This window comes from Mastigoproctus giganteus, chromosome 11 (genome assembly GCF_048544385.1).
Source record: "Mastigoproctus giganteus isolate SK-2022 chromosome 11, ASM4854438v1, whole genome shotgun sequence".
NCBI classification, from domain to species: domain Eukaryota; kingdom Metazoa; phylum Arthropoda; class Arachnida; order Uropygi; family Thelyphonidae; genus Mastigoproctus; species Mastigoproctus giganteus.
In genome coordinates this window covers 158,034,752-158,059,216 of record NC_143585.1, presented here as the reverse complement: position 1 = coordinate 158,059,216, position 24,465 = coordinate 158,034,752, and the positions used below count along the sequence as shown (strand labels likewise).

General features: G+C 37.7%; 1 protein-coding gene across 1 annotated transcript in view; it reads right to left on the bottom strand.

The window, feature by feature from the left end:
- LOC150078531 (alpha-scruin-like) overlaps nt 1-24,465 on the bottom strand; it is a 153,318-nt gene that overhangs the window by 18,172 nt on the left and 110,681 nt on the right. Inside the window, exon 6 of the mRNA XM_090384599.1 lies at nt 15,110-15,333. Coding sequence (XP_090240725.1) covers nt 15,110-15,333 — 224 coding nt within the window. The remainder of the gene's footprint in view (nt 1-15,109; nt 15,334-24,465) is intronic.

The window sequence follows — 24,465 nt, the reverse complement described above, 5'->3', positions numbered from 1 at the left end:
CATTATCTATCTTTAAATAAAATTTGCAATCTTCTCAGCTTCTCTGTGAATACAGTTTGATATAGTTGCATTTATAAAATCTTCATTGCCAATGACTAAATTTAGCACCTTTTTTGTTTTCACTCTGCCTGAATGCGCTCACAATCTGCCAATACTTTTTTGCACCAATAACGAAAAATTGGCTCAGCTGTGCATGTAAATCAGTCAAACTTGACTTAATTAAGATATTGCATGTATTCGAAAATTTCATAAAATTTCTTCCCACATGCACTACCTTCAGTCTGCAAGGGTAGCACAGTGGTATCGTCACTGTACTCCCCACACTGAGTGGAAAAGGCCCGGGTTTGAATCCTGTCGATGACGCGAGGAATTTTAATGGGCCTTTTCACTCTGTGGCTGAGTTATTCGGTCTCAGGCGTAGATAGCAAGGTTTTTTTGTCCAGCAAAACAAGCAAATTGAGAAGACATGCAATTTATAGACATGATATAAATGGGTATATGTAATAATTTACCGAGTCACCCTAATGTAATACAGTAGAACGTCGATTATCCGAACTAATTGGGACCAAGGCTGTTTTGGATAATAAAATATACATGAGAATACCCAGTTTATACGAAACAAAGGGTATTTAGGTCTGGTTATTTTATGCAAGGTTATTTATTACTACTATATTTTGAAATATGAAGTATTATAAATATAATATTGGTGTAAACACACCATAGACAACTCTTAAACAAAAAAAACTATGTTAGTAGTGTGAAGGGCATCATTTTATCTGTATCTCATATTGTGCTCTTCCTTCACAACGAGTTGCCATGTATTGCACTACCTCGAATAAGTAACACTTCACTAAAAGAGAAGACTATTGTTACTTATTCTCAGTGGGCACCACCACCACTACCACCCAGAAGAGTTGTCTATGGTGTGTTTACACCAATATTATATAGATTATTATACTCTTGAAGATATGATGTCTTGTTGCATTTAATTTTTACTTAAATATTATCACATACACCTTCTGGCATCTTTCATATTGTGGGATTATCTTCACAATTGGATTGTCATGTCTGCGATACCAGGGTACCTGCCCACCCACTGATGACAGGCCAACAAGCCTTGAAATGGTCACCAGGGGAAGCCTGATATTCATGGAGTTTCCGAGAATAGGTAACAATAATCTTCTCTACTGGGGAAGCATTGCCTATTCAAGGAATTTATGAGTTTTTGAGTGGTGTGAGTTGAAGGAGTTATTGTCCCTTTCCTTCTTCTACACTGTATCTTTTCTTTTTCCACTCTTACTATAACTTTCCCTCTACTTTTTGCTTTTCTAAGTCTAATAGGGACAAGTGGATAGTAGAGTTATTATCCCACACATATACAAACTAGCCTTTAAATGGTCACCACGAGGAGTCAGATATTCACGGAGTTTCTGAGAATAGGTAACAACAGTCTTCTCTACTGGGGAAGCATTGCCTATTCGAGGAATTTATGAGTTTTTGAGTGGTGTAAGTTGAAGGAGTTACTGTCCCTTTCATTCTTCTGCACCATTTCTTTTCTTTTTCCACTCTTACTATAACTTTCAGCTTTCCCTCTACTTTTTGCTTTTCTAAGTCTAACAGGGACAAGTGGATAGTAGAATTATTATCCCACACATATACAAACAAGTCTTGAAACGGTGCTGTCTGGGTGGTGGTGCCCACTGAGAATAAGTAACAATAGTCTTCTCTTTTAGTGAAGCATTACTTATTCGAGGTAGTGCAATACATGGCAACTTATTGTGAAGGAAGAGCACAATATGAGATACAGATAAAATGATGCCCTTCACACTACTAACGTAGTTTTTGGTTTAAGAGTTGTTTATGGTGTGTTTACACCAATATTATATAGATTATTATACTCTTAAAGACATGATGCCTTGTTGCATTTAATTTTTACTTAAAAGAAGTATTATAAAAAATAATTGATTTAGTTAATGGTTTGTAAATAATAACAAAATGTTTTGAAGAAACAATGTATATTATATTTATTTTGAACTTACCTAATTGTTTTACATGGTTTCAACTATAAATCACACTTTTTTTACATAAACAGAAATAAACAAACACAAGTAACTGCACACAAATAAGAGTATAATTAATCTTGGGAAGGTTTATTTTTTAAAATATGTAATCTTGAATTTTTCTTTCAAATGCGAGATTGTCTTTTTTTTTCGTGGCGAGGTCTCACATCCTCTTTAATAGTGGAATGTCTGTAGAACTGCATTCAGACTGTTGCTCACACCATGCTATTGCAGTTTCTAGCAGTGAAGGCCTCCTGTGAGTGGGCCTGCTTCGACTTCTTCATCATCAGAATCACTTCAGTTAAAGATAGTATGTTCTTCATCCTGGACTAAAACAACAATTTCTTTAGTTAAAATATGATAACCAGGATCATCAGCATTGTTGTTTAACCGTGCCTCTGAATCATCTTGCCTACACTCGGAAAACCCAGGAAATCCCTTGAAATAAAGTTACAATCTCACCTATGTCTTCATTCAAATCTTGCATGTATGACTGTCTCTTCGGCAGCACCCCAAAGTTTATGCCATGCCTTTTTCAGATTTCTCTCTGACAACATGTTCCAGGCATCTACTAACATGTAGCAACAATCCTTAATCTTGAGCTTAAACTCAACCACACTCTCTTCACCTCCCTCTGGTAGCAGCAAGCAACACAAGACTTGTTTTTTGCACGTCGTTTTTAGTTTCTCAATAACACCTTGATCCACTGGCTGCAGCAGGGCTGTAACATTTGGTGGTAAAAACCTGACAACGAAGTTCTTGTCAATTGAATTCAGTTTTTTAAGAGGAGAGTGGGATGGTGCATTATCAATAATAAGCAAAATTTTACCAGCTTTACCCTCATTTTCTCAATGCCTCTCACACTTGGAATAAAATCTTCGTTAAACCAATCTAAAAAAAATGTTGGACTTCATCCAAGCATTTTTCTGTCCTTTATATCCAGTCGATATCTGGAAAGTTAATATCCCCAATTATCAGACATTCTGATTTACTGGCCCATTCTGTTTCTCTGCACAACTGCTCATTATACTCATAAGATTCATTCAGGCCTATAACACACATCTAATCAATGTAAATGACAAGCCTAAATGGTTGTCAAATGAACTAATGAGACTCGTGGCAGAGAAGAAAAATGCATGGGATGCATATAAATTATCAGGCGACACAGAAGCCTATGATATATATAAGCTAGTCTGTAATCAAGTCACAAAGGAGGTTAGGCAGGCGAAGGTAGATTACGAGAAATCTTTGGCAAAGGATGCTAAGAAAAACAGCAAGGATTTCTTTACTTATATAAACTCTAAAAGGAAGGGGATAAATCTGATTGGTCCACTTGATATCGATGGTTCGACTGTTGATGATCCTGCTCAGATAGCAAACAAACTGAATGAGTATTTTGCATCTACATTCACATATGAGGAGTTATTAAGGTTTGAAAATGCTACAAGGATATCAAATTGCAACATGGTGCTTAATGATTTTGTAATAACTGAGAACAAACTGGAGGAGAAATTGTTGAAGTTAAACACAAGAAAGGCACCTGGGGTGGATGGTATCTATCCAGTTATATTAAAGGAGGCAGCAAAGAAAGTAAGCAAACCCTTAGCCATAATTATGAGAGCATCATTGGACTCAGGGAGGTCCCCACGGACTGGAGATGTGCAAATGTATCCCAAATTCACAAAGGTGGATCAAAGGGTGATAAGAATAATTACAGACCAGTTAGTTTAACTTCTATTCCGGGTAAAATAATGGAGTCACTGGTTAAAGATGCATTGCAGGATCATCTAGACAAGACTGCAGCAATAATTCAGACACAGCATGGGTTTGTTAAGGGAAAGTCTTGTCTGACAAATTTGATAGGATATTATGATGTGGTTACAAAGGAACTGGATGCAAAAAAATAATTTTGATATCATATACTTGGATTTCAGGAAAGCTTTTGACACTGTTGTGCATGGAAGACTACTGTACAAATTGGAGCAGAATGGTATTAAGGGTAAGCTACTACAATGGATAAAAGGATGGTTGAGTGGGAGAAGACAGAGGGTGGTAATCAATGCATGCGGCTCTTTGTGGACTAATGTTATTAGTGGAGTCCCACAGGGTTCAGTGTTGGGTCCACTGTTGTTTTGTATATTTATCAATGATATTGATGAAGGTATATCAGGCTTAGTATCAAAGTTTGCAGATGTTACAAAGGTTGGGAGGGTTGTTAATGACAGTAATGGCAGTGTGCTACTGCAACAGGACCTAAAAAATTTGGGCAGATGGGCTGAAAAGTGACAACTGAAGTTTAACATTGAAAAATGCAAAGTACTGCATATGGGTAGAAGTAACCCCAGAGAAACGTACCAACTGTGTGGTACTACACTGAAGGTGGTAGAAAATGAAAAAGACCTGGGAGTAATTGCGCAGTCAGACTGCCAGGGCAGGTCATGGGGTTTTGTCAATGATATACAGGAATTTTGTTAGCAGGGAAAAGGAAGTGATTGTCCCTCTGTATAAGGCAATGGTCAGGCCACACCTTGAGTACTGCGTGAAGGTCTGGAGGCCTCATTTTAGGAAGGATGTAGATTTGCTTGAGCATGTATAGAGAAGGGCAACAAGATTGGTGAGGGGAATGAAGGGATCCTCTTACAGGAGAGGCTTAAGTTCTGCAAATTACAGCAGCTGGAGACTAGGTACCTGCAAGGTGATCTGATTGAGGTGTATAAGGTCTTGAATGGGTTGAGCACGCTGAATTCTGATGGGATTCTTCCACTTGTTCAGATTACGAACCTAAGGGGGCATAAACTGAAATTGAATAAGGACAGATGTAGAATAGATGTGTGGAAATTTGCCTTTAGCCAGCGGGTGGTTAATTGCTGGAACAAACTTCCATCTGTCGTTGTGGAAGTTGATAGGTTGAATAAATTTAAGGAGGAACTCAACAAATATTTAGAGGGGATTGTTTTGTAATTTTTTTTTTTTTTTTTTTTTTTTTTTTGGCTGATGCTGCATAAGCTCATACGCTTGCTTTCTTGCATCACATGCCACTACTACTACTACTGTCATTTTTCCTTTCACAGTGCTTATGTCACGCCAAACAGACTCAACATTGCATTGTCCACCAACATCAACTGGATGCACGTCCTTAGATTTTATGTGTTTCTTAACTAACAGCATAACCCCTCCTCCCTTTCTGTCCTATCTATCCTTTCTGTACACATTGTACTCCCCAAATTCCAAATCTGCATTCCTTATGTCTGTGCGACACCCCATCTCTGATATCCCAACAATTTCCACCTCTGATGTCTTAACGAGCACTTCAAGCTCATCAAATTTATTAACTATACTCAAATTTATTAACTATTAACTATACTTGGTGTACATGCAAGTATATATGCACCTGTTTCTACTCTTAGTTACCGTAACAGAGCCCATGTATTTATTTGTTCCACTATTACTCCCAGTAGTCCTGGAAATCTCCTTACAGGGAACCAAAAGGCTGCAATTCCTCTGGGATTGTGCTGATCTGGCTACAGCACCTGCCAGATAACTGATAAGCATTGATAATTATTAGTTTTACTGTGGTCCAAGGCTAGTTCTACAGCATAGAATTCAGCAGTGTACAAGGTGATCCGAAAGAAACACCTTTTATTTTACAAATTCTTGATAGTTTTTCTTATAAATTTTTAACGATTTCCTTTATTAAAGAAACTCAAATGTGTCATCTAATGTTTAATATGTTCCTTTAAGTAGCACAATCTACAAAATAATGTTCAAAATGCACCTCCTTCCTCCCTTGTTCTTCAGCCCTTGCTATAACACTCTTAAAAGCACTCATACACATTGCAATGTCAACTTTGGCAAATTTTTCCCAAATTTTTTGTTTTAATTCATAAATTGTTTATGGTTTCATCTTTAGACAAGGTCTTTCATTACACCCCACAGATAGAAATCAAGAGGGGATAGATCTGGTGATTGTGGTGGCCACTCAAGGTTGTTGTCCTAGCAACCTGTCTGTGAAATTCAGATTAACCATTCCCTAACCTAACCCCATAATGGGGTAGAGCATTGTCCTGTTGGAAAAAAAAAATATTATTTTGATCATGAACTCTAGGCCAAAATTCAGTTTGTAATGTCTCCAAATAATTATCCTGATTAACAGTCTCATCAAAGAATATTGGGCCTATTATTCCCATTCCTGTAATTCCCAGTAGGTTAAGATCTTTTCCAAAGTAACATGGGGGGTTTACATCAGACAAATACACACAATTATGATGATTGATATGTCCGTTTAGTTTGAAGGATGCTTCATCTGACCACCATATCTTATCAGGGAAGTCCTCATCTTCACAAACTTTGCTCAAGAAAATTTCACAAAATTACAAATGTCTGTCTTGATCACCATCATGCAAACTTTGTAGCAACTGAGGAATGTAAGGCTTCATCTTGTTCTCTTTTAAGAGTCGAAGAACACTGCTTTTACTAATACCCAACTCTGCAGATAAATGTCAACTGGATTTTTGAGGTCGCATCGATGATTCACTTAATTCATCCGACTTTTCTGCCGTTATTGCTAAAACTGGCTTTCCTAATCTTTTTGCATCATTTATGCTTCCAGTTTCTTCAAATTTTCTGACCAGTCTTATGATATTATGACTTTGAACTTGCCGAATATTAAATTCTTCTGCTAACATTGCCATTCTTTGTTCCTTTGTTAAATAATAATCCATGTTCATAGCGTAATCTTGTATAATCTTTGTTCCTTTGTTAAATAATAATCCATGTTAGCGTAATCTTGTATAAAATTATAAAAAAAAAAAGCATTACTTTTGGACCACCCTATATATATATATATAATGCATTCCTAGGGAATTTCAGATACTGTGTGAACTGAGAAGGCTGCAGCAGATCCCACAGATGATTATGATTTCGAGCCATCAGTGAAGAAAGGCAGGAAATCAGAGTACGATCAAGGGCAGCAGACAGTTGCAGGAGTTTTTGTACATTTCCCCTGTAATCAATGAAGAAGTTGCATGGTGGAAAGTGGGCATGCCAGGGTGGAAAGGGTTGTCTTGGTGACTAGGCAACATTGTCTAATGTGATATTAAGCTCTCTGAGCATCTCTTGGACATAAATACCAAAGGGACAGTTAGCAGTTTTATGGGTGTTATATTTTCCCATTGTGGCTAAAAAACAAATGTCCACATAGGGTGGTCTGCAGGGATTTCAGTTTAAAAGTATATTTTAACGACAACTGCTTTCGTCAAGAGAGAAAGAGGTGGCTCAGTTGTTTTCAGATATAAAATCTATAGGAGATATTTTAAATACTCCAGAAGCAATGTGGATGGCTTGGTGAACTGGGTCTAGCCATCGCAGAATGCTATTTCTAGCAGATGTGTACACTTGGAATCCATAAATCAATTTAAATCAGACAGTAGTATAGAAAATGGGGAGTCTAGGACAATGTACACTTTTGCAAACACAAAAAATCAACATCCCTTTAAAATAACTTACCCTAATGAATTCCTCCTGATGTATGAATATAGATGAAACATACCCATTCAATTTGTCCGCAGTCATCAACAGTTAACCCATAAGTGGCCCAGTGTGATTCAGCCCCTTCCTTCTACTGTTAATATAAGAAAAGAAGTCTTTGCTGTTTTTCTTTGCATGCTTTGCCAGAGACTTCTCATAATCTGCCTTAGCCTGCCTAACCTCCTTTGTAACTTGATTACAGACTAATCTACATCTACCATAGGCTTCTGTATCACCTGATAATTTATATGCATCTCATGCACTTTTCTTCTTTGCCACTGGTCTTAATAATTCATCTGACATCCATTTAGGTCTAAGCCTTGAACAGTATTTCTTAGTTGGTATGAAAAGCCTAGTACCTTCTTTAATTACTTCCCTGAATACTTCCCATTTAGAATTTGCTGTTGGTAACATCATCAGTTGGTCTCACTACACACAAAGAAACTGTCTGGGACCTTTGTAGTCACCATATGAAAGCAAAAGCCTTTCCCTTTGTCCTTGACAGTTATGTCTCTCATTAAATTCCACATTAATATACTGTGATCGCTAACACCAAGCCAGTCTTTTACCTGCAAATTCTTAATGCATGAAGACTCACTGCTGATAACCAGAGCAAGGGTATTACTTCCTCTTGTTGCCTTTATAATATGTTGCTGCTGTAGAAAACAGTTATCCAAGAAATCCACAAAAAAAGTCTTGCTAGTGTGTGTGACCAACCCACAAATTCCAGTCAACATCTGGAAAGTTAAATTCCCCCATTATGAGACATTCTGATTTACTGGACCTCTCTATTTTCCCCTATAGCTATTTAGTATACTCCTTACAGTCTTTAGGCCTATAATACACTCCTACTCTCAATTTTGTTTTCTCAGTGATTATATCACACCAAACTGACTCAACATTGACTCGTCACTCAAAGTCAACTGGATGCATTGCCTTAGATTTAATATTCTTCTTAACAAAGAGTATAACCCTCCACCTATTCTGTCCTGTAGGTACTTCCTATATATAATATACTCCATATATTCAAATTCAGCATAACTTATGTCTCAGTGACACCATGTCTCCACTATTCCCACAATGTCTGCATTCGATGACTTAATCAGTACTTCAAATTCATTAAATTTATTTACAAATGCTCCTAGTGTACATGCAAGTATACATGCACATGTTCTTACTCTCAGTTACTTTAACACAGCCAATGTATTCATTTGTTCCATGATGACACATAGCAGGGCCTCAAATCCCAGACAAATTTTGCAACCAGGTAGCCAGTTTTTGCTTAGGCATGTAATGTTAGTTGGCCTTCTGTCTTCTAACTTCTCAACTAATGCCAAGGTTCTCCAAATTTTCTTTACCCACTCTTTTCCTTCTATATATTAATGACCATCTGCCACTGACTGAAGTCCTATCCACAGTATTCCAATTATAGTACACCATATTCCATCTTTCAGTTCAACAAATCCAACCCAGCATAAACAATTACAACTTCTTAAATATCTACTACCAGTTCCTTAAATGTTGATCTCTAGGTATTTCTCCAATGGGGAGAAATACATACGTTCAAAATATCATGCAGACTAAATGTATATTGTGGACATTTCCTGGGATATAAAGTTGAAATGCAAGATTCTACTGAATAATGCAGGATCTCTTGTCACTTTATTGGGCAAAGATAAGTCGATTTAGGGGAGGGACACATGCCCGTCCCCCAAATTGGAATTAGAAACAACATCATATCTTAACATATCAATCACATCAACATATAACTTGAACTACCTTTTAAAAACCCCCGTAAGTGAAGTAGTAGTGAATTATGTAGTTTTATGCTGTAATTATGTATTTAAAAATGTGAGTAAACATTTAAGTTTAAAGGATTCTGAATTTGTTTAACTACAATTTCCTGATTCTTGTGATTCTCCTAATATGAAAAAAATAATGCATTTACTGTACCGGCATTACACCCTGTACACACCACACAGCACCTAGACAGGCTAGACTTCATAATTGACATGAGAGGTGCCTCCGTAGCCAGGTGGGAAGGAGCAGCAGTGTGTAGCACACGCTTCTTGATTAGACCGGGGTTCGAGCCCATCACCACCAAATACGGAGGATGCAGAAAGGTCAGGGAATGACCATCGCATATCCCCGGAGCAATATGGCCTTAGTTGCTAATGCTCCTAAGAACCAAATAACAACAACAACATTGACATGAGAACTTTTGTCCCCCCCCCCTCCCAATTTCTGGATCTGCAAATGGTTCCAAGACATCCTGTAAGATTAATATGCTCCCAACTTTACCTTTTGCTTACATTAAATGCCCTCGAAGGAACTAAACTGAGTTCTGGAGTTTGGAGTCTGCTGACAAGGCTAGTTAGTAGGGGCCAGACGTGTTCAAAGCCGCGAAGTGGATTTTTCTTATTTATTGATTTGAAATTATTGTTTTTCTAAAACTTTTGATTTAAATTTAGTAGTATAGCATTATTTTGTGATATTTCTGATTAATCTGGTGTATTTAATTGCGATAATTGCATAAAACTATCGGTAAGGGTATCAAATCCACGTGTTACAAGTTACAACTCCGCTGAACGAGAAGTTTTTTAGCCATATTTAGCCACTTATTGAATATTTTTTACATCAAATTATTTTTTGTAAGTAGCTTATAGACCTAGTAAGGATCATTAGTTTATCTGAATCGAGACAGCGAGATTTGAAAGTTAATTAATACTTAAGTGTCCATAGATTACCGTTCGTAAATTCCCGCCTTTGTCTTCGTCATACGATCGTTATATATCGAACCTAGATAGCATTAGTATAGTATAGGTTATAATAGTTTCAGCGATCGGTAAAATCTATTAAACTTATTGAACTTTGTTGGCATTTAAATTGCACTTTAACTAAATACATATACCGACTTAGATTACAAACGTAACATAATTAATTAATAGATAACTGATACGGAAGTTATATAAAGGGAACTCGGAGATAGTTAATACTTGACACTAAAAAATATATATACCATTATAACTGTGTTGGGAGATAAGTTAGGTTATAAATTGAAATTTTATTTAAATTAAAAGTAATCATGACTCAGACCAGAGCAGCAAAACAAAAGGCTCAAGCTAATGGAAGTGCTGTGGCTCAGAGGAGAACTGAGGGGGGCATTTGCCTTCTGAATCACAGCCTTCTAAAATGCACAGCTTGCATGAAGTTTGTGGAGCATTCAGGTACGGGACATGATATTGCCATGGGGGGGATGTCTTTGTGTGTGCGCGATGCAAGGAGTGTATCGAAATCAGGCAACAACTCAGCATTCTTATGGGGCTATATGAGAGCTTGAAGGACAGGGTGGATGCCCACGAAGGAACTAAATTGAGGGGCCCATCAAGCTCTCAGCTGCCCACATCAACACCAGAGCTTGCACTTGGTCATCGTGAAACACAGCGGCAACCCCCAAGGCAGAATGCGCTGGTCCCAAAGGAACTAGTAGTTGTTGGTGACTCTATTGTCAGGGAAACGGGGAACATGCTTTGTAAAAGGATAGGTGGAACAGGACCAGGGTAGGTCTGCCAGGGGCAAAGGTTGATGACGTTGTAGAGCAGATATCATCTTTTAAGGGCACAAAAGGTGATATAGTTGTACATGTTGGTACTAATGATATCAAGAGTAGGAGACCGGCAGAATTGCTTAACAAGTACAGGTCACTGTTGAAAAAAAGCCGTGAATTAGGGTTGAATTTGAAAGTGTCTGCAATTCTGCCCTGGAAAGATCGTGCAAGGCTCAAGGGGTAGAATTTTTTTCAGCGTGGACTGTACTTGTTAACAGGAGAGATTGCTTCTACAGGGATGGGATACACTTAAATAGAAAGGGTGCAAGAATATTTGCTGATGCTATCGAGGCAGTGTTAGGTGGGTCGGAAAACTGCTAGCTTGGGGGGATACAAAGACGAATAGATTAACAGTAGCCACTGGCAGAGGTGAAAGAGATTCTTGCACTGCTTCTATTGGAATGAGCAGAAGCCTGAAAAACACGATTCAGAATATTTCAGAGACTGCTGGGAGTCATTGCGGTACAAGTAAACACATGGGTTGTGTTAGGATAGCTAAGAATAGAAATAGGTGCATGTATACTTGTGTGTACACCAATGCTAGGAGTTTAGTAAACAAATTTGATGAATTTGAGGTATTGCTCAAAACATCAAAGGCAGATATTGTTGGGATATCAGAGACTTGGTGTCACACAGATATAAGGAATGCAGAACTGGAATTTGGGGAGTACAACGTCTACAGAAAGGATAAACTGGATAGGAAGGGAGGAGGGGTTATGCTATTAGTTAAGAAATACATAAAATCCAAGGAAGTGAAGCCAGTGGACATCGCTGGACAGTGCAGTGTCAAGTCAGTTTGGTGTGACATAAGCATTGGGAGATCAAAATTGAGAGTAGGAGTGTGCTATAGGCCTAATGACTCTGATGAGTATAAGAAGAAACTGTACAGGGAAATGGAGTGGGCCAGTAAATCAGAGTCTTATAATGGGAGATTTTAGCTTCCCAGATATTGACTGGAATTTGTGGTTTGGTCACTCACACACTAACAAGGCTTTTGTGGATTTATTGGATGATTGTTTTCTACATCAGCATGTTCGGGAGGCAACTGGGGGGAGTAATACTCTTGATCTGATTATCAGTACTGATTCTTCAAGCATTAAGAATCTGCAGATAAAGGAACTACTACGTGGCAGTGATCACAGTGTGCTGAAGTGGGATTTACTCAAAGAGGTAACTACCATTAGGGGTAAAGGGAAGGGTTATTGCTTTCGTAAAGGCGACTGCGATGGACTGAGGCAGTATTTAAATTCTATACAGTGGGACCAACTGATGATGTTACCAACAGCAAATGCAAAATGGGAAGCATTAAAAGAACTTATCTTGGAAGCTACTAGGCTTTACATACCAACTAAGAAATATTGTTCAAGGTTTAGGCCTAAATGGATGTCAGATGAACTGATGAGGCATATGGCAGAGAAGAAACATGCAAGGGATACATACAAATTAACACGTGACACAGAAGCCTATGATAGATACAAGTTGATCTGTAACCAAGTTACAAAGGAGGTTAGGCAGGTGAAGGCAGAGTACGAGAAATCTTTGGCAAGGGATGCAAAGAAAAACAGCAAAGAATTCTTTACTTATGTAAACTCTAGAAGGAAGGGGATGAATCAGATTGGTCCACTTGATATTGATGGGTCAACTGTTGATGATCCTGCTCAGGTAGCTAAAAAACTAAATGAATATTTTGCATCGACAATCACACATGAGGAGTTATTTAGCGAGGGGAAAGCCAGGGGTGTATTCAACTCTAGCAGTAAGCTAGAGAATCTTGTAATAACTGAGAGTAAAGTGGAGGAGAAACTGTTGAAGATAAACACAAGAAAGGCACCTGGGGTGGATGGGATCTATCCAGTTATATTAAAGGAGGCAGCAGAGGAAGTAAGCAAACCCTTAGCCAGAATTATGAGAGCTTCCTTGGACTCAGGGGAGGTACCCGCAGACTGGAGATGTGCAAATGTGACCCCCAATTCACAAAGGAGGATCAAAGGCTGACACAAGCAATTATAGACCTGTGAGTTTAACTTCTGTTCCAGGAAGATTAATGGAGGCACTAGTTAAAGAAGCAGTGCAAGATCATTTAGACAAGACTTCAGTTATAGCTCGGACACAGCATGGTTTTGTTAAGGGGAAGTCTTGCCTGACCAATTTGTTTGGATACTATGATGCAATCACAAAGGAACTGGATGCAGGGAATAACTTTGATATTATATACTTGGATCTTAGAAAGGCTTTTGATACTGTTGCACATGGAAGACTGCTGCACAAATTGGAGCAGTGTGACATTGGAGGCAAATTGCTGCTGTGGATAAAGGGATGGCTGAGGGGGAGAAGACAGAGAGTGGTAATCAATGGACACTGCTCATCGTGGACTAATGTTATTAGTGGAGTCCCTCAGGGCTCAGTGTTGGGTCCATTATCGTTTTCTGTATTCATAAATGATATTGATGATGGTATATCAAGTTTAATGTCGAAGTTTGCAGACGATACAAAGGTAGGCAGGATTGTCAAGGACACTACTGACACTATGCTGCTGCAACAGGATCTGGAAAGGTTGAGCAGATGGGCTGAGAGGTGGCAAATAAAGTTTAACATTGACAAATGTAAAGTACTACACATGGGAAACAGAAACCCAGAGCAACGTATCAATTCTGTGGTACTACACTGACAGTGGTAGAGAATGAAAGGGACCCGGGGGTGGTTGCGCAGGCGGATATGAAGTTCTCTGAGCAGTGCAGACTGGCTGAAAGAGCAGCTCATGGCGTATTGTCAATGATATATACGAATGTTTCTAGCAGGGATATGGAGGTGATTATTCCCTTGTATAAGGCAATGGTCAGGCCACACCTAGAGTACTGTATACAGGTCTGGAGGCCTCATTTCAAGAAGGATGTAGAGCTGCTGGAACGTGTACAGAGAAGGGCAACAAGATTAGTGAATGGAACAAAGGGGTGCTCTTACGAAGAAAGGCTTAAGTTTTGCAAATTACAGTGTCTGGAGACTAGGCACCAGCGAGGTGATCTGATAGAGGTGTATAAAGCATTGAATGGTTTGAGCATGCTCAATGCTGATGGGATTCTTCCTCTCGCTCAGAATTATCACCTGAGAGGGCATAAATTCAAATTGAGGAAAGACAGATGTAGGATAGACATGCGGAAATTTGCCTTTAGCCAGCGAGTGGTTGGTTGGTGGAACAGACTTCCATCCCTTGTCGTGGAAGTTGATAGCCTAAATAAGTTTAAGGCTCAGCTGGACAGGTATTTTGAATGAACAGAGGGGTGAAGTGGAAGTGGTTTTTTTTTTTTTTTTTTTTTTTTGGCTGATGCTGCATAAGCTTGCTTTCTTGCATCAAATGCCTCTACTAATGCTAATGCTAATACTAAAGCAGAACTGGATTTCCAGTTTTGTTCTCATTAGCTACCTTGCACATGTTTTGTTATTCAGATGGTTCTTTCAGTTTAACTGCTGTGCACAGTGCATATTTATACAACATGCACACGCTTCTTGATTAGACCGGGGTTCGAGCCCGTCGCCACCAAATACGGAGGATGCGGAAAGGTTCAGAGAATGACCACCGCATATCCCGGAGCAATATGGCCTTAGTTGCTAATGCTCCTAAAAACAAAAAAAAAACAAACAAAACATATACAACATTTGTAATATGATACCTATTAATATACCTGTTAATGCAGATTTACCTTTATCTACAAGTGTTTATTATTAATACATTTTTCACTTAAAGTGAGGCAATGAGTTATACTTTGTTATTTCTCATATAATCAAGTAATCTAATAAATGTTAACATTCATGTATGATGCTCGAAAAATTCCTTATTCACTGAAAACCTTGCTTCCTTAGAACTTTGGATCTAAAGGATTAAAAATATAAGAAATATATTATTAAATATATTTCTTACCAACTGCAACTGTAGCTGCACAGTGCCTGGGATTACCAATCATTGTTCTTCTTTCCCATATTGCTTCTTCTGCATTATACGAATCAACAGCACCCATGCTCACTAAATACTCCCTTTCTCCTACTCTGGATAATGAACAGCCTCCACTTAACCACAGTACTCCATCTATTACAACAGCATTACCAAAGGCTCTTGGCCGTCGCAGTGGTGGTCGGCTTGTCCAGCTATAAAACAATACAGTCTTTTCAACAAGAAATAAGTATTCTCTAAAAGTATTTAATTATCAAGAGCAAATTATTTAAATTTTTTAAAATTTTATGACAATTAACAGTACTAGCAAAGTGATGTGAGGAAGCAAGTAAACTACCACAGCACATCTGAAGGTCAATTTTTAATGAAAAGAGACTGAAATTCACACAAAATTAATTTTAAAAAAAATCAACATTAAATACTTTTATTTATTATTTATTTTTTATGAAAAGAAAAGAGATGGAGAAAAATCGAATTTTTTGCAAAAAGACTGAGAAACCCACTATATTACAGCAGTGAAATGGAGAAGGGTCAAATCTGAGAAGGATAAAATGGCAAATTCTCCACTGTAAATTCAGAAAGTTTTCAGCTACATAAAAATTTATAATATAACTTACTTGGTGATATACTTAAATTCTGAAATTCCTAGTCTGTAAGAAATTATATAAAAATTATCTTTAACTGCTTTGTTTTTCTTAAAAGTTGATTTTTAGTAAAATAGAGTAAGGTGTATGGAGTAAGTACAGAAATGCTCTCGGAACTTACTCCATGATGTGCAGTTAATTTAACTGAGAAATAAAATGGCTTTGTTGGATTTCTTATGGTGATTTTTGGCCCAAGGACAACTAAAGTCAAATTATGCCTATCATAGAACGTGGATCTTAAAGGTGGTCTTACATGTGAATATTTTTCAAATATTTAAACAAATTAATTAGATCGGCTGTGTCTCCTAAGAAGTCAAACAAGATCCAAAGGATTGCACTGAGGCGAAAGAGATTTAAATGATATAAGCTAAGCAGCTTGATAATGGGAACAATCAAGGAGAATGTTTCACAGTAAGTAGGGATTGAGAGAGAGAGAGAGAGAGAGAGAGAGAGAATAAATAGTATGGTCTTGAGCTATTAATAAATGGAAATGCCTAAGGTGTGGTGATTTATACATATCCTTGCAAGGCAACCTCTTCCCTTCTGTTCTCATGGAAAATCAGCTGCCAGAGTTGTGGAGTTTGTTTGATTTGAAGAAGCTTATTATGGGTTTTTGACCTTGCTATGTTAGTGTCCATTGTTCAGTACACGCATGCCGACTTATTGATTTGTAGTTCATATATAGGACAAAGATAGATGATAAAACAGTTTTGAAGGGGATCTATATATAAGCTATGTTTGGTATACACCTAAAGATATTCTAGGGACATTATATTGAACTGTATTTAGTTACTGCAATACTCACTTGCTTGCCAAATCACATAGTGGAGCACCATAGTCCAGTTGGGATCAGATTATGGTTTGATACAGATGAAGCAAGGTATAGCAATTAGCATCCCCACAACAAGCAGTGAGTACCTTAAGAATATTCATTTTTGTCAAAGAAATAATTTGAATTGCTGTATATGTTTTAGAAAGTTAAATTTAGCATCTAATATGAGACCTAGGACTGTCCTAGGACTGTCTTAAGGACTGTCAGTAATGAACACTTTTTTCAAGAAAAGGGTGAACAGAAAGTGGACATGGAAGAGTCCAAATGGATTAACTACTAATGAAATCGACTTCATCCTCACTAACAGAAGATATATTGTGAATGATGTTACCGTCCTAAATAAGGTAAATGTTGGAAGTGATCACAGAATGGTAAGATGTACACTTGATATAGATGTAGGAAAGGAAAGGAAAAAACTGACTCGAGTAAATAATACAAAGGTCTTTGAGATAACAGAAGAGGTGAAAAAGCAGTATGTACTGGAACTTAAGAACAAGTTTGAGCTTCTGCAGACTGCTCAGGACCAAGATACCGACGAGGAATATTACAACTTTTTGAAAGTGATAAAGCCCAAGAAACCTATAGGGAAAAAGAAATCCAAAGAAGAAAAAATTAGTCAAGAAACACTTGTCATGATGAACCGAAGACGACAAATGAAAAGCAAGAAAAACGCTGACAGGGAGAAAATTGAGTATAGTGAGTTATGCAAAGCCATTAGGAAGAGACTCAGAGAGGACATAAGAAGATTTAATACAAGAAAAGTAGAACAAGCATTAAAACAAAGGATTTAAATCAGCAGCCATGAGCAGTAATACAGAAAGACAAATGATACTGAAACTGAAGAATAGCGATGGTGTACTTATAAACAGCAGAGAAGGCATAATTCAAATAGCAGACTACTATAGTGAATTATACAAGGAGCAGGGGAATGATGCCAGCAGTGGGGAAGATGGATTGCAAAGTAGCAACACATATGATATACCCAATATTCTTCCTGATGAGGTAGAACATGCATTGAAGAAAATGAAGAATCAGAAAGCCCCGGGGGAAGATGAAGTTACTGTAGAGTTGTTAAAATTGGGAGGAAGAGACATAACACAAAAACTGGCAAGGCTCTTCACAAAGTGCATTAGAAAAGGTGTGATGCCTAAGCAGTGGAATAATGCAATCATAGTTTTGCTGCATAAGAAAGGAGATAAATCAGAAATTGGAAATTATAGACCAATTAGCTTGTTATCCCACATCTACAAGTTGTTCACAAGGGTCATTACTAGCAGATTAGAAAGAATACTTGATGAGAATCAACCGAAAGAGCAAGCTGGCTTTAGGACAGGATTCTCAACTATGGATCACCTTCACGTAATATCACAGCTAATGGAGAAAGTAAATGAATATAAAACACCATTATGCCTGGCATTTCTGGATTATGAAAAGGCATTTGACTCCATACAGCATAAGGCAATGTTTCGGGCACTGGAAAGACCAGGCATTGATACCCCATATATTATGATTTTGAAGAAAATATATGAGAGTGCTACCTCCTTTATTAGACTAGACAAAGACAGTAGGAAATTTAAAATTGAGAAAGGAGTTCGACAAGGAGACACAATATCTCCGAAGCTGTTTACTGCTGCCCTTGAGGAAGCTTTCAGAAGATGAGACTGGTCACAGAAAGGAGTCAATGTGAATGGAGAGTACCTAAACCATTTACGATTTGCAGATGACATTGTGGTCATAAGCCACGATCCCAAAGAATTAGAGGAAAATCTTAATCAGTTATGCACAGCTAGTAAGGATTTTGGACTAAAGATGAATATGGCTAAAACAAAAGTAATGATGAACAAGTATGCCACAGAAAGGGAAATAATGATTGAAGGAGCAGTAATTGAAAAGGTGGAGTCTTATACTTATCTGGGACAAGTTATTAGCTGTAATAATGATAAATGGATGGAAGTCAAGAAGAGAATAAATTTTGGATGGATAGCATTCAGGAAATATAGTCACATACTGAAGAGCAATATCCCAGTTTGTCTGAAATGTAAAATAATGAACCAATGTATACTCCCCACCATGACTTATGGAAGTGAAACTTGGGCACTCACCAAAAGAATGGAAGAGAAGCTGAGAACTACACAGCGAAGAATGGAAAGGATCATATTGGGAATCAGACTGTTAGATAAGAAGAGAAACATTAGCATTAGCATTAGCATTAGCAGAGGCATTTGATGCAAGAAAGCAAGCTTATGCAGCATCAGCCAAAAAAAAAAAATAATAATAAATAAATAAATAAAAAATAACCACTTCCACTTCACCCCTCTGTTCGTTCGAAATACCTGTCCAGCTGAGCCTTAAACTTATTTAGGCTATCAACTTCCATGACAAGGGATGGAAGTCTATTCCACCAACCAACCACTCGCTGGCTAAAGGCAAATTTCCTCATGAAACACATGGATTAGGCAGAAAACTCAAGTAAAGGACATTCTTATCAAAACTAAAGAACTAAAACGGTCTTGGGCAGGACACATAGCTCGAAGACATGATGACAGATGGACTAAGAAAATAACAGAATGGTATCCAAGAGGAGCTAGACGAAAACCTGGAAGACAAAGGCGGAGATGGATAAATGAAATTCATGAGTTTGTGGGTAGTATGGATGGCCAGTGCTCAAAACAGAAGGAACTGGAAAGTTGCTGGAGAGGCCTTCATCTTGCAGTGGATTGAAAATGGCTGATGATAATGATGATGAGACCTAGAAACCAAATTTTGTAGAATATTGTATGAAATGACTTCCCAATTTCAGATGCATTTTGCACTTTTTGCAAAAGTGTATAACTGTGGTTTTCTGTAGCGATAATCAGTAGACATTATGTAACATCCATAATTCTATTTTATTAATCGACACCTGGTGTTGCCTTTCTATGGAACACACACATTTTGTGAATGGCTAGTGAACATTGTGTGAATTCTGTGAATATTGTGAGATCACTGACTAAAAGATATATTTAGCTACTGATCTAACATTTCCAACTGTACTGGGAATGGTTAGAGTCACAGTATGTAGTATTCTGAATGTAATAAGCTGTGCCACTAAGGACTGACCCCCCTTGAGGTGGATGTGATGCCTTCAGTTTTTCACAGTTTCTGGAGAGAGGGAGGGAGACCTGAAGTGGCGAAACCATGTTTAGCCTCAAGAGCACAGTTTTCAGCATCCCCCATCTTCTTCAACCCATGCACAGTACTATTAGTACTAATAGTAGTGGTACTAGTCAGTACAGGTCGACCATCACTAATCCGGCAGCATTGGAACCTTTGGGGTGCCGGATTAGTGAGTTTGCCAGATCAGCGATGGTTATTTTAGCACATATATTTTACCCAACAGCCAATTATTGGCTGTTGGCCACACATATTGGTTACTTTATTTCTTGAGAAGCTGTGTCGGCCACATACGTGTGATGCTATTACGGCATACATATGAAGGTAATTTGTGATTAGTTTATTGCGTGTGCGGCGAGTGCTGCAAAAAAACAAATTACGATAAAATAAACTCTATATAAGTTTGTCAGTATTGTTAGAGATTTTGTGAAAATAAGTTCGTTAGCACGCTGTATTATCCATCATATTGTGTTGTGTTTTTCCGCAAGTTTGTACAAGTGTGCTGTAAAAAATCTAAAAAGGAATGGCTAAAAAAAATTACTAAGATAAGAGGAACTGAGAGAAATTGCTGGAATTTACAATTAAGCAGAGTTAAACTTCTCACAGACACACCGCTGTTGAGTTTTTCAGAAGTTCAACTTTATCTGTTATGGACAATGTATGGTGTTTGCGCTCTACACCACGAGAGGCACTTCCTTTATGAATTGGAACCATGGCTGGGGCTAAATGTAAGCAGATTATAATAATAAATGCAGAAAAACAAGTGGGAATGGCTTGCCAGTGTTTATGAGTTCACACCAACAGCTGATGCTGCAACCAACAGACCAAAACAGTTGCGACAGGTCGGTGCACCAACCTGGGAAATTTGAAATTACCTTTGCGGAAATTATGTCCGAATTAGCGGTGGAACCAGATTACTGGTGGGCAGATTAGTGATGGTCGACCTGTATTAGTAACTGGTGCAATACCATTGCTTTGTTTATTGGAGGCTTGAAATGGTGAAACCCATGTTTAGTCTCCAAGATATTCCAGGATTCCACCCCTCCAACCTTATTTCCTTCAAACCCATGCACAGTATTACTAGTACTAATATTAACAATGAAAAGTACCACTACTAATAATAATATAACACTAACTAGTACCACTGCTAATAATAAAATAACATTAACCAGTACCACTACTACTAATAATAGTAAAATAATACTAATGCTTACTAATACTAACACCATCAGGGGTAAAGGGAAGGGTTTTTGCTTCTGTAAAGGTGACTACGCAGTCTCAGACAGTTTTTTAATTCTGTACAGTGGAACCAACTGATAACATCATTTGGTTCCACTGTACAACAGCAAATTCTAAGTTGGAAGCATTCAAAGAACTAATCATGGAAGCTACTAGGCTTTTCATACTGATTAAGAAATATTATTCAAGGTTTAGGCCTAAATGGAAGAAAAATGCATGTGATGCATATAAATTAACAGTGACAGTGAAGCTTATGGTAGTTATAAGCTGGTCTGTAATCAAGTCATAAAGGAGGTTAGGCAAGCAAAGGCAGATTACGAGAAATCTTTGGAAAAGGATGCAAAGAAAAACAGCAAAGAGTTCTTTACTTATGTAAACTCTAGAAGGAAGGGGAGGAATCAGATTGGTCCACTTGATATTGATGGTTCAACTGTTGATGATCCTCCTCAGGTCCCAATGTTGTTTTGTATATTTTTCATTGGTCATCAATGTTATATCATTGTTAACCATTATAGAGTGCAATTATTCATTTGTGCACATTTTGTACTGGTCAGAGCATGCTTGAAAGGTGTTAGGATATGTTGCAACATGTTTGCTTTGTTGTTCACAACATAATATTCTCACGTGCTTGATTTAGGCAGTCCATGGCTAGACTATGTTGCTTAAGTATCTCTATATATGGGAGAGGTACAATAGGCACCAGAAGCAATACGCATCAGTGCAATACGATGAACTGGGTCCAGCCATTTCAGAGCCATTTTCCATGGTGAATCGTACACTGGGGCTCCATAGTCCAACTTTGATTTAATTAGTACTTTGTATAGGTTTAGTAAGGAATATCTGTCTGCTCCCCATGCTGTTGATGAAAGGATTTTAAATATGTTTCAGGTATTTTGTACAGCTTTTACGTATCTCCCTGATGTGCTCCACGAATGTGAGTTTCTTATCGAAGATTAGTCCAAGAAATTTTTCTTTCAGCTGCGTTGGTATATTCTGGCCTTCTAGTTTTAATTCAGGGTCAAGATGGAGATTTCTTTTGAGATAAAAATGTAACACATATTGTTTTTTTTTGTGTTGACAGTCTGAAACCGTTATCAAGTGCCCACTTATACTGTTGAATGCACATTGCAACTTCCTCTCAATAGTTCTGTGACTTACTAGAGATACTAAAGTCATCAACATAAAGTGCATGTGAAACTGAAGGAGGGAGTTGATTTGTGATCGAATTAATCTTTATGGCATTCAAGACTGAGCCCTATGGGATGCCTTCTACTTGTTGGTAGATTTTGGAGAAAGAAGTTTGTATTTTGACTTGGTTCTGTTCATAAGGAAGTTCTGGATAAACAGGAAAACTGCCTCTGAATCAGCATAGGGCATATTTCTTAGGATGCCATATCTCCAAGTGGTATTGTAAGCTTTTTCAATGTTAAAAACATACTGTAACCATATGTTGTGATCTGATAAATGCATGTCTACAACCACATTGCATGTTTGTGTAGATGTTATTTTCCTCTAAATAACATATTAATCTCTTATTTATCATTTTTCTAGTAATTTTCCTAAACAACTGGTGAGGACTATTGGTCGATAGTTGCATGGATTTGTTAGGTCTTCGTCATGTTTAGAGAAAGCTAGTACTATTGCATGGCGCCATGTGTTTGGAAATACATTTTCTTGGAATATTCTGTTATACAGTTTCAATAAATTTTCTAATTCACTCTTATTAAGGTGCTTGATCATGTTGTAATGTATGTCGTCTGGGCCTACTGCACTTGGTCTGGCTGAGGACAAAACTTCGTGCAGTTCATTTATTGTGAAAGGTTGATTGTAGGGCTCATTATCTTTTGATTTAAATTTATTCTTACGCTTTTCTTTTTCTTTTTGGATCAGAAATTCCGGATGGTATGAAGCTTTCGCTGATACTTTTCCGAAAGTCTCACCTAATGTATTTGCAATAATGGTAGGTTTAATCAAATCCATCGCAGACCAGTATTGGTGATGGCTTCTTTCTATATCTATCTGTCATTTTTCTTATTTTATTCCAGACTATATGTGCATTTGTTGTTTGTTTATTGTAGATGTGAATTTGATCCATGTTGCTCTTCGACTCTGCTTCCTAGAGAATCACGCTATAGATTGCATTCTTTTGTACTGAATCAGATTGTCTGTGGTGGAGTATCTGTGAAATAGGTTCCATATATACCATCATCAATATTGTATTTAAAAAAACAGAAAACAACAATGGACCCAACATTGAATGCTGATGGACTCCACTAATAACATTAGTCCACAAAGAGCAGTGTCCATTGATTACCACTCTCTGTCTTCTCCCACTCAACCAACCCTTTATCCATAGCAGCAATTTTCCTCCAATGCCACACTGCTCCAATTTGTGCTGCAGTCTTCCACATGCAACAGTATCAAAAGTCTTTCTAAGATCCAAATATATGATATCAAAGTTATTCCCTGCATCCAGTTCCACTGTGACCACATCTTAGTATCCAATCAAATTGGTCAGACAAGACTTCCCCTTAATAAACCATGCTTTGTCCAAGCTATAACTGAAGTCTTATCTAGAGGATCCTGTAGTGCTTTTTAACCAGTGCCTCCATTAATTTCCCTGGAACATAAGTTAAACTAACAGGTGTATAATTACTTGTGTTGCCCTTCAATCCTCCTTTGTGAACTGGGGTCACATTTGCATATCTCCAGTCCATGGGTACCTCCTCTGAGTCCAAGGAAGCTCTGATTATTATGGCTAAGGGTGTGTTTAATTCCATTGTTGCCTCCTTTAATATAACTGGATAGATCCCATCCACTCCAGGTGCTTTTCTTATGTTTATCGTCAACAATTTCTCCTTCACTTTTCTCTCAGTTATTACAAAATCATAGAGCTCACTGCCTGAGTTTAATTCACCTCTGCATTCCCCTCCCTGAATAACTCCTTATCAATGAATGTAGATGCAAAATACTCATTTAGTTTGTTAGCTACCTGAGCAGGATCATCAACAGTTGAACCATCAATATCCAGTGGACCGATCTGATTCATACTTTTCCTTCTAGAGTGTACATCGGTAAAGAACTCTTTGCTGTTTTTCTTTGCATCCTTTGCCAAAGATTTCTCATAATCTGCCTTTGCCTCCCTAATCTCCTTTGTGACTTGGTTATAGACCAGCTTATATCTATCATATGCTCTCATGTCACCCATTAATTTGTATGTGTCTCATGCATTTTTCTTCTCTGCCACATGTCTCATCAGTTCATCTGACATCCACTTAGGCCTAAACCTTGAACAATATATCTTAGTTGGTATGTAAAGCATAGTAGCTTTCAAGATTAATTCTTTGAATGCCTACCATTTTGAATTTGCCATTATTAATATCATCAGTTGGTCCCACCGTATAGAATTTAAATACATGGGACATGTATTTAAATTATCCCTGATGGTACTTACCACT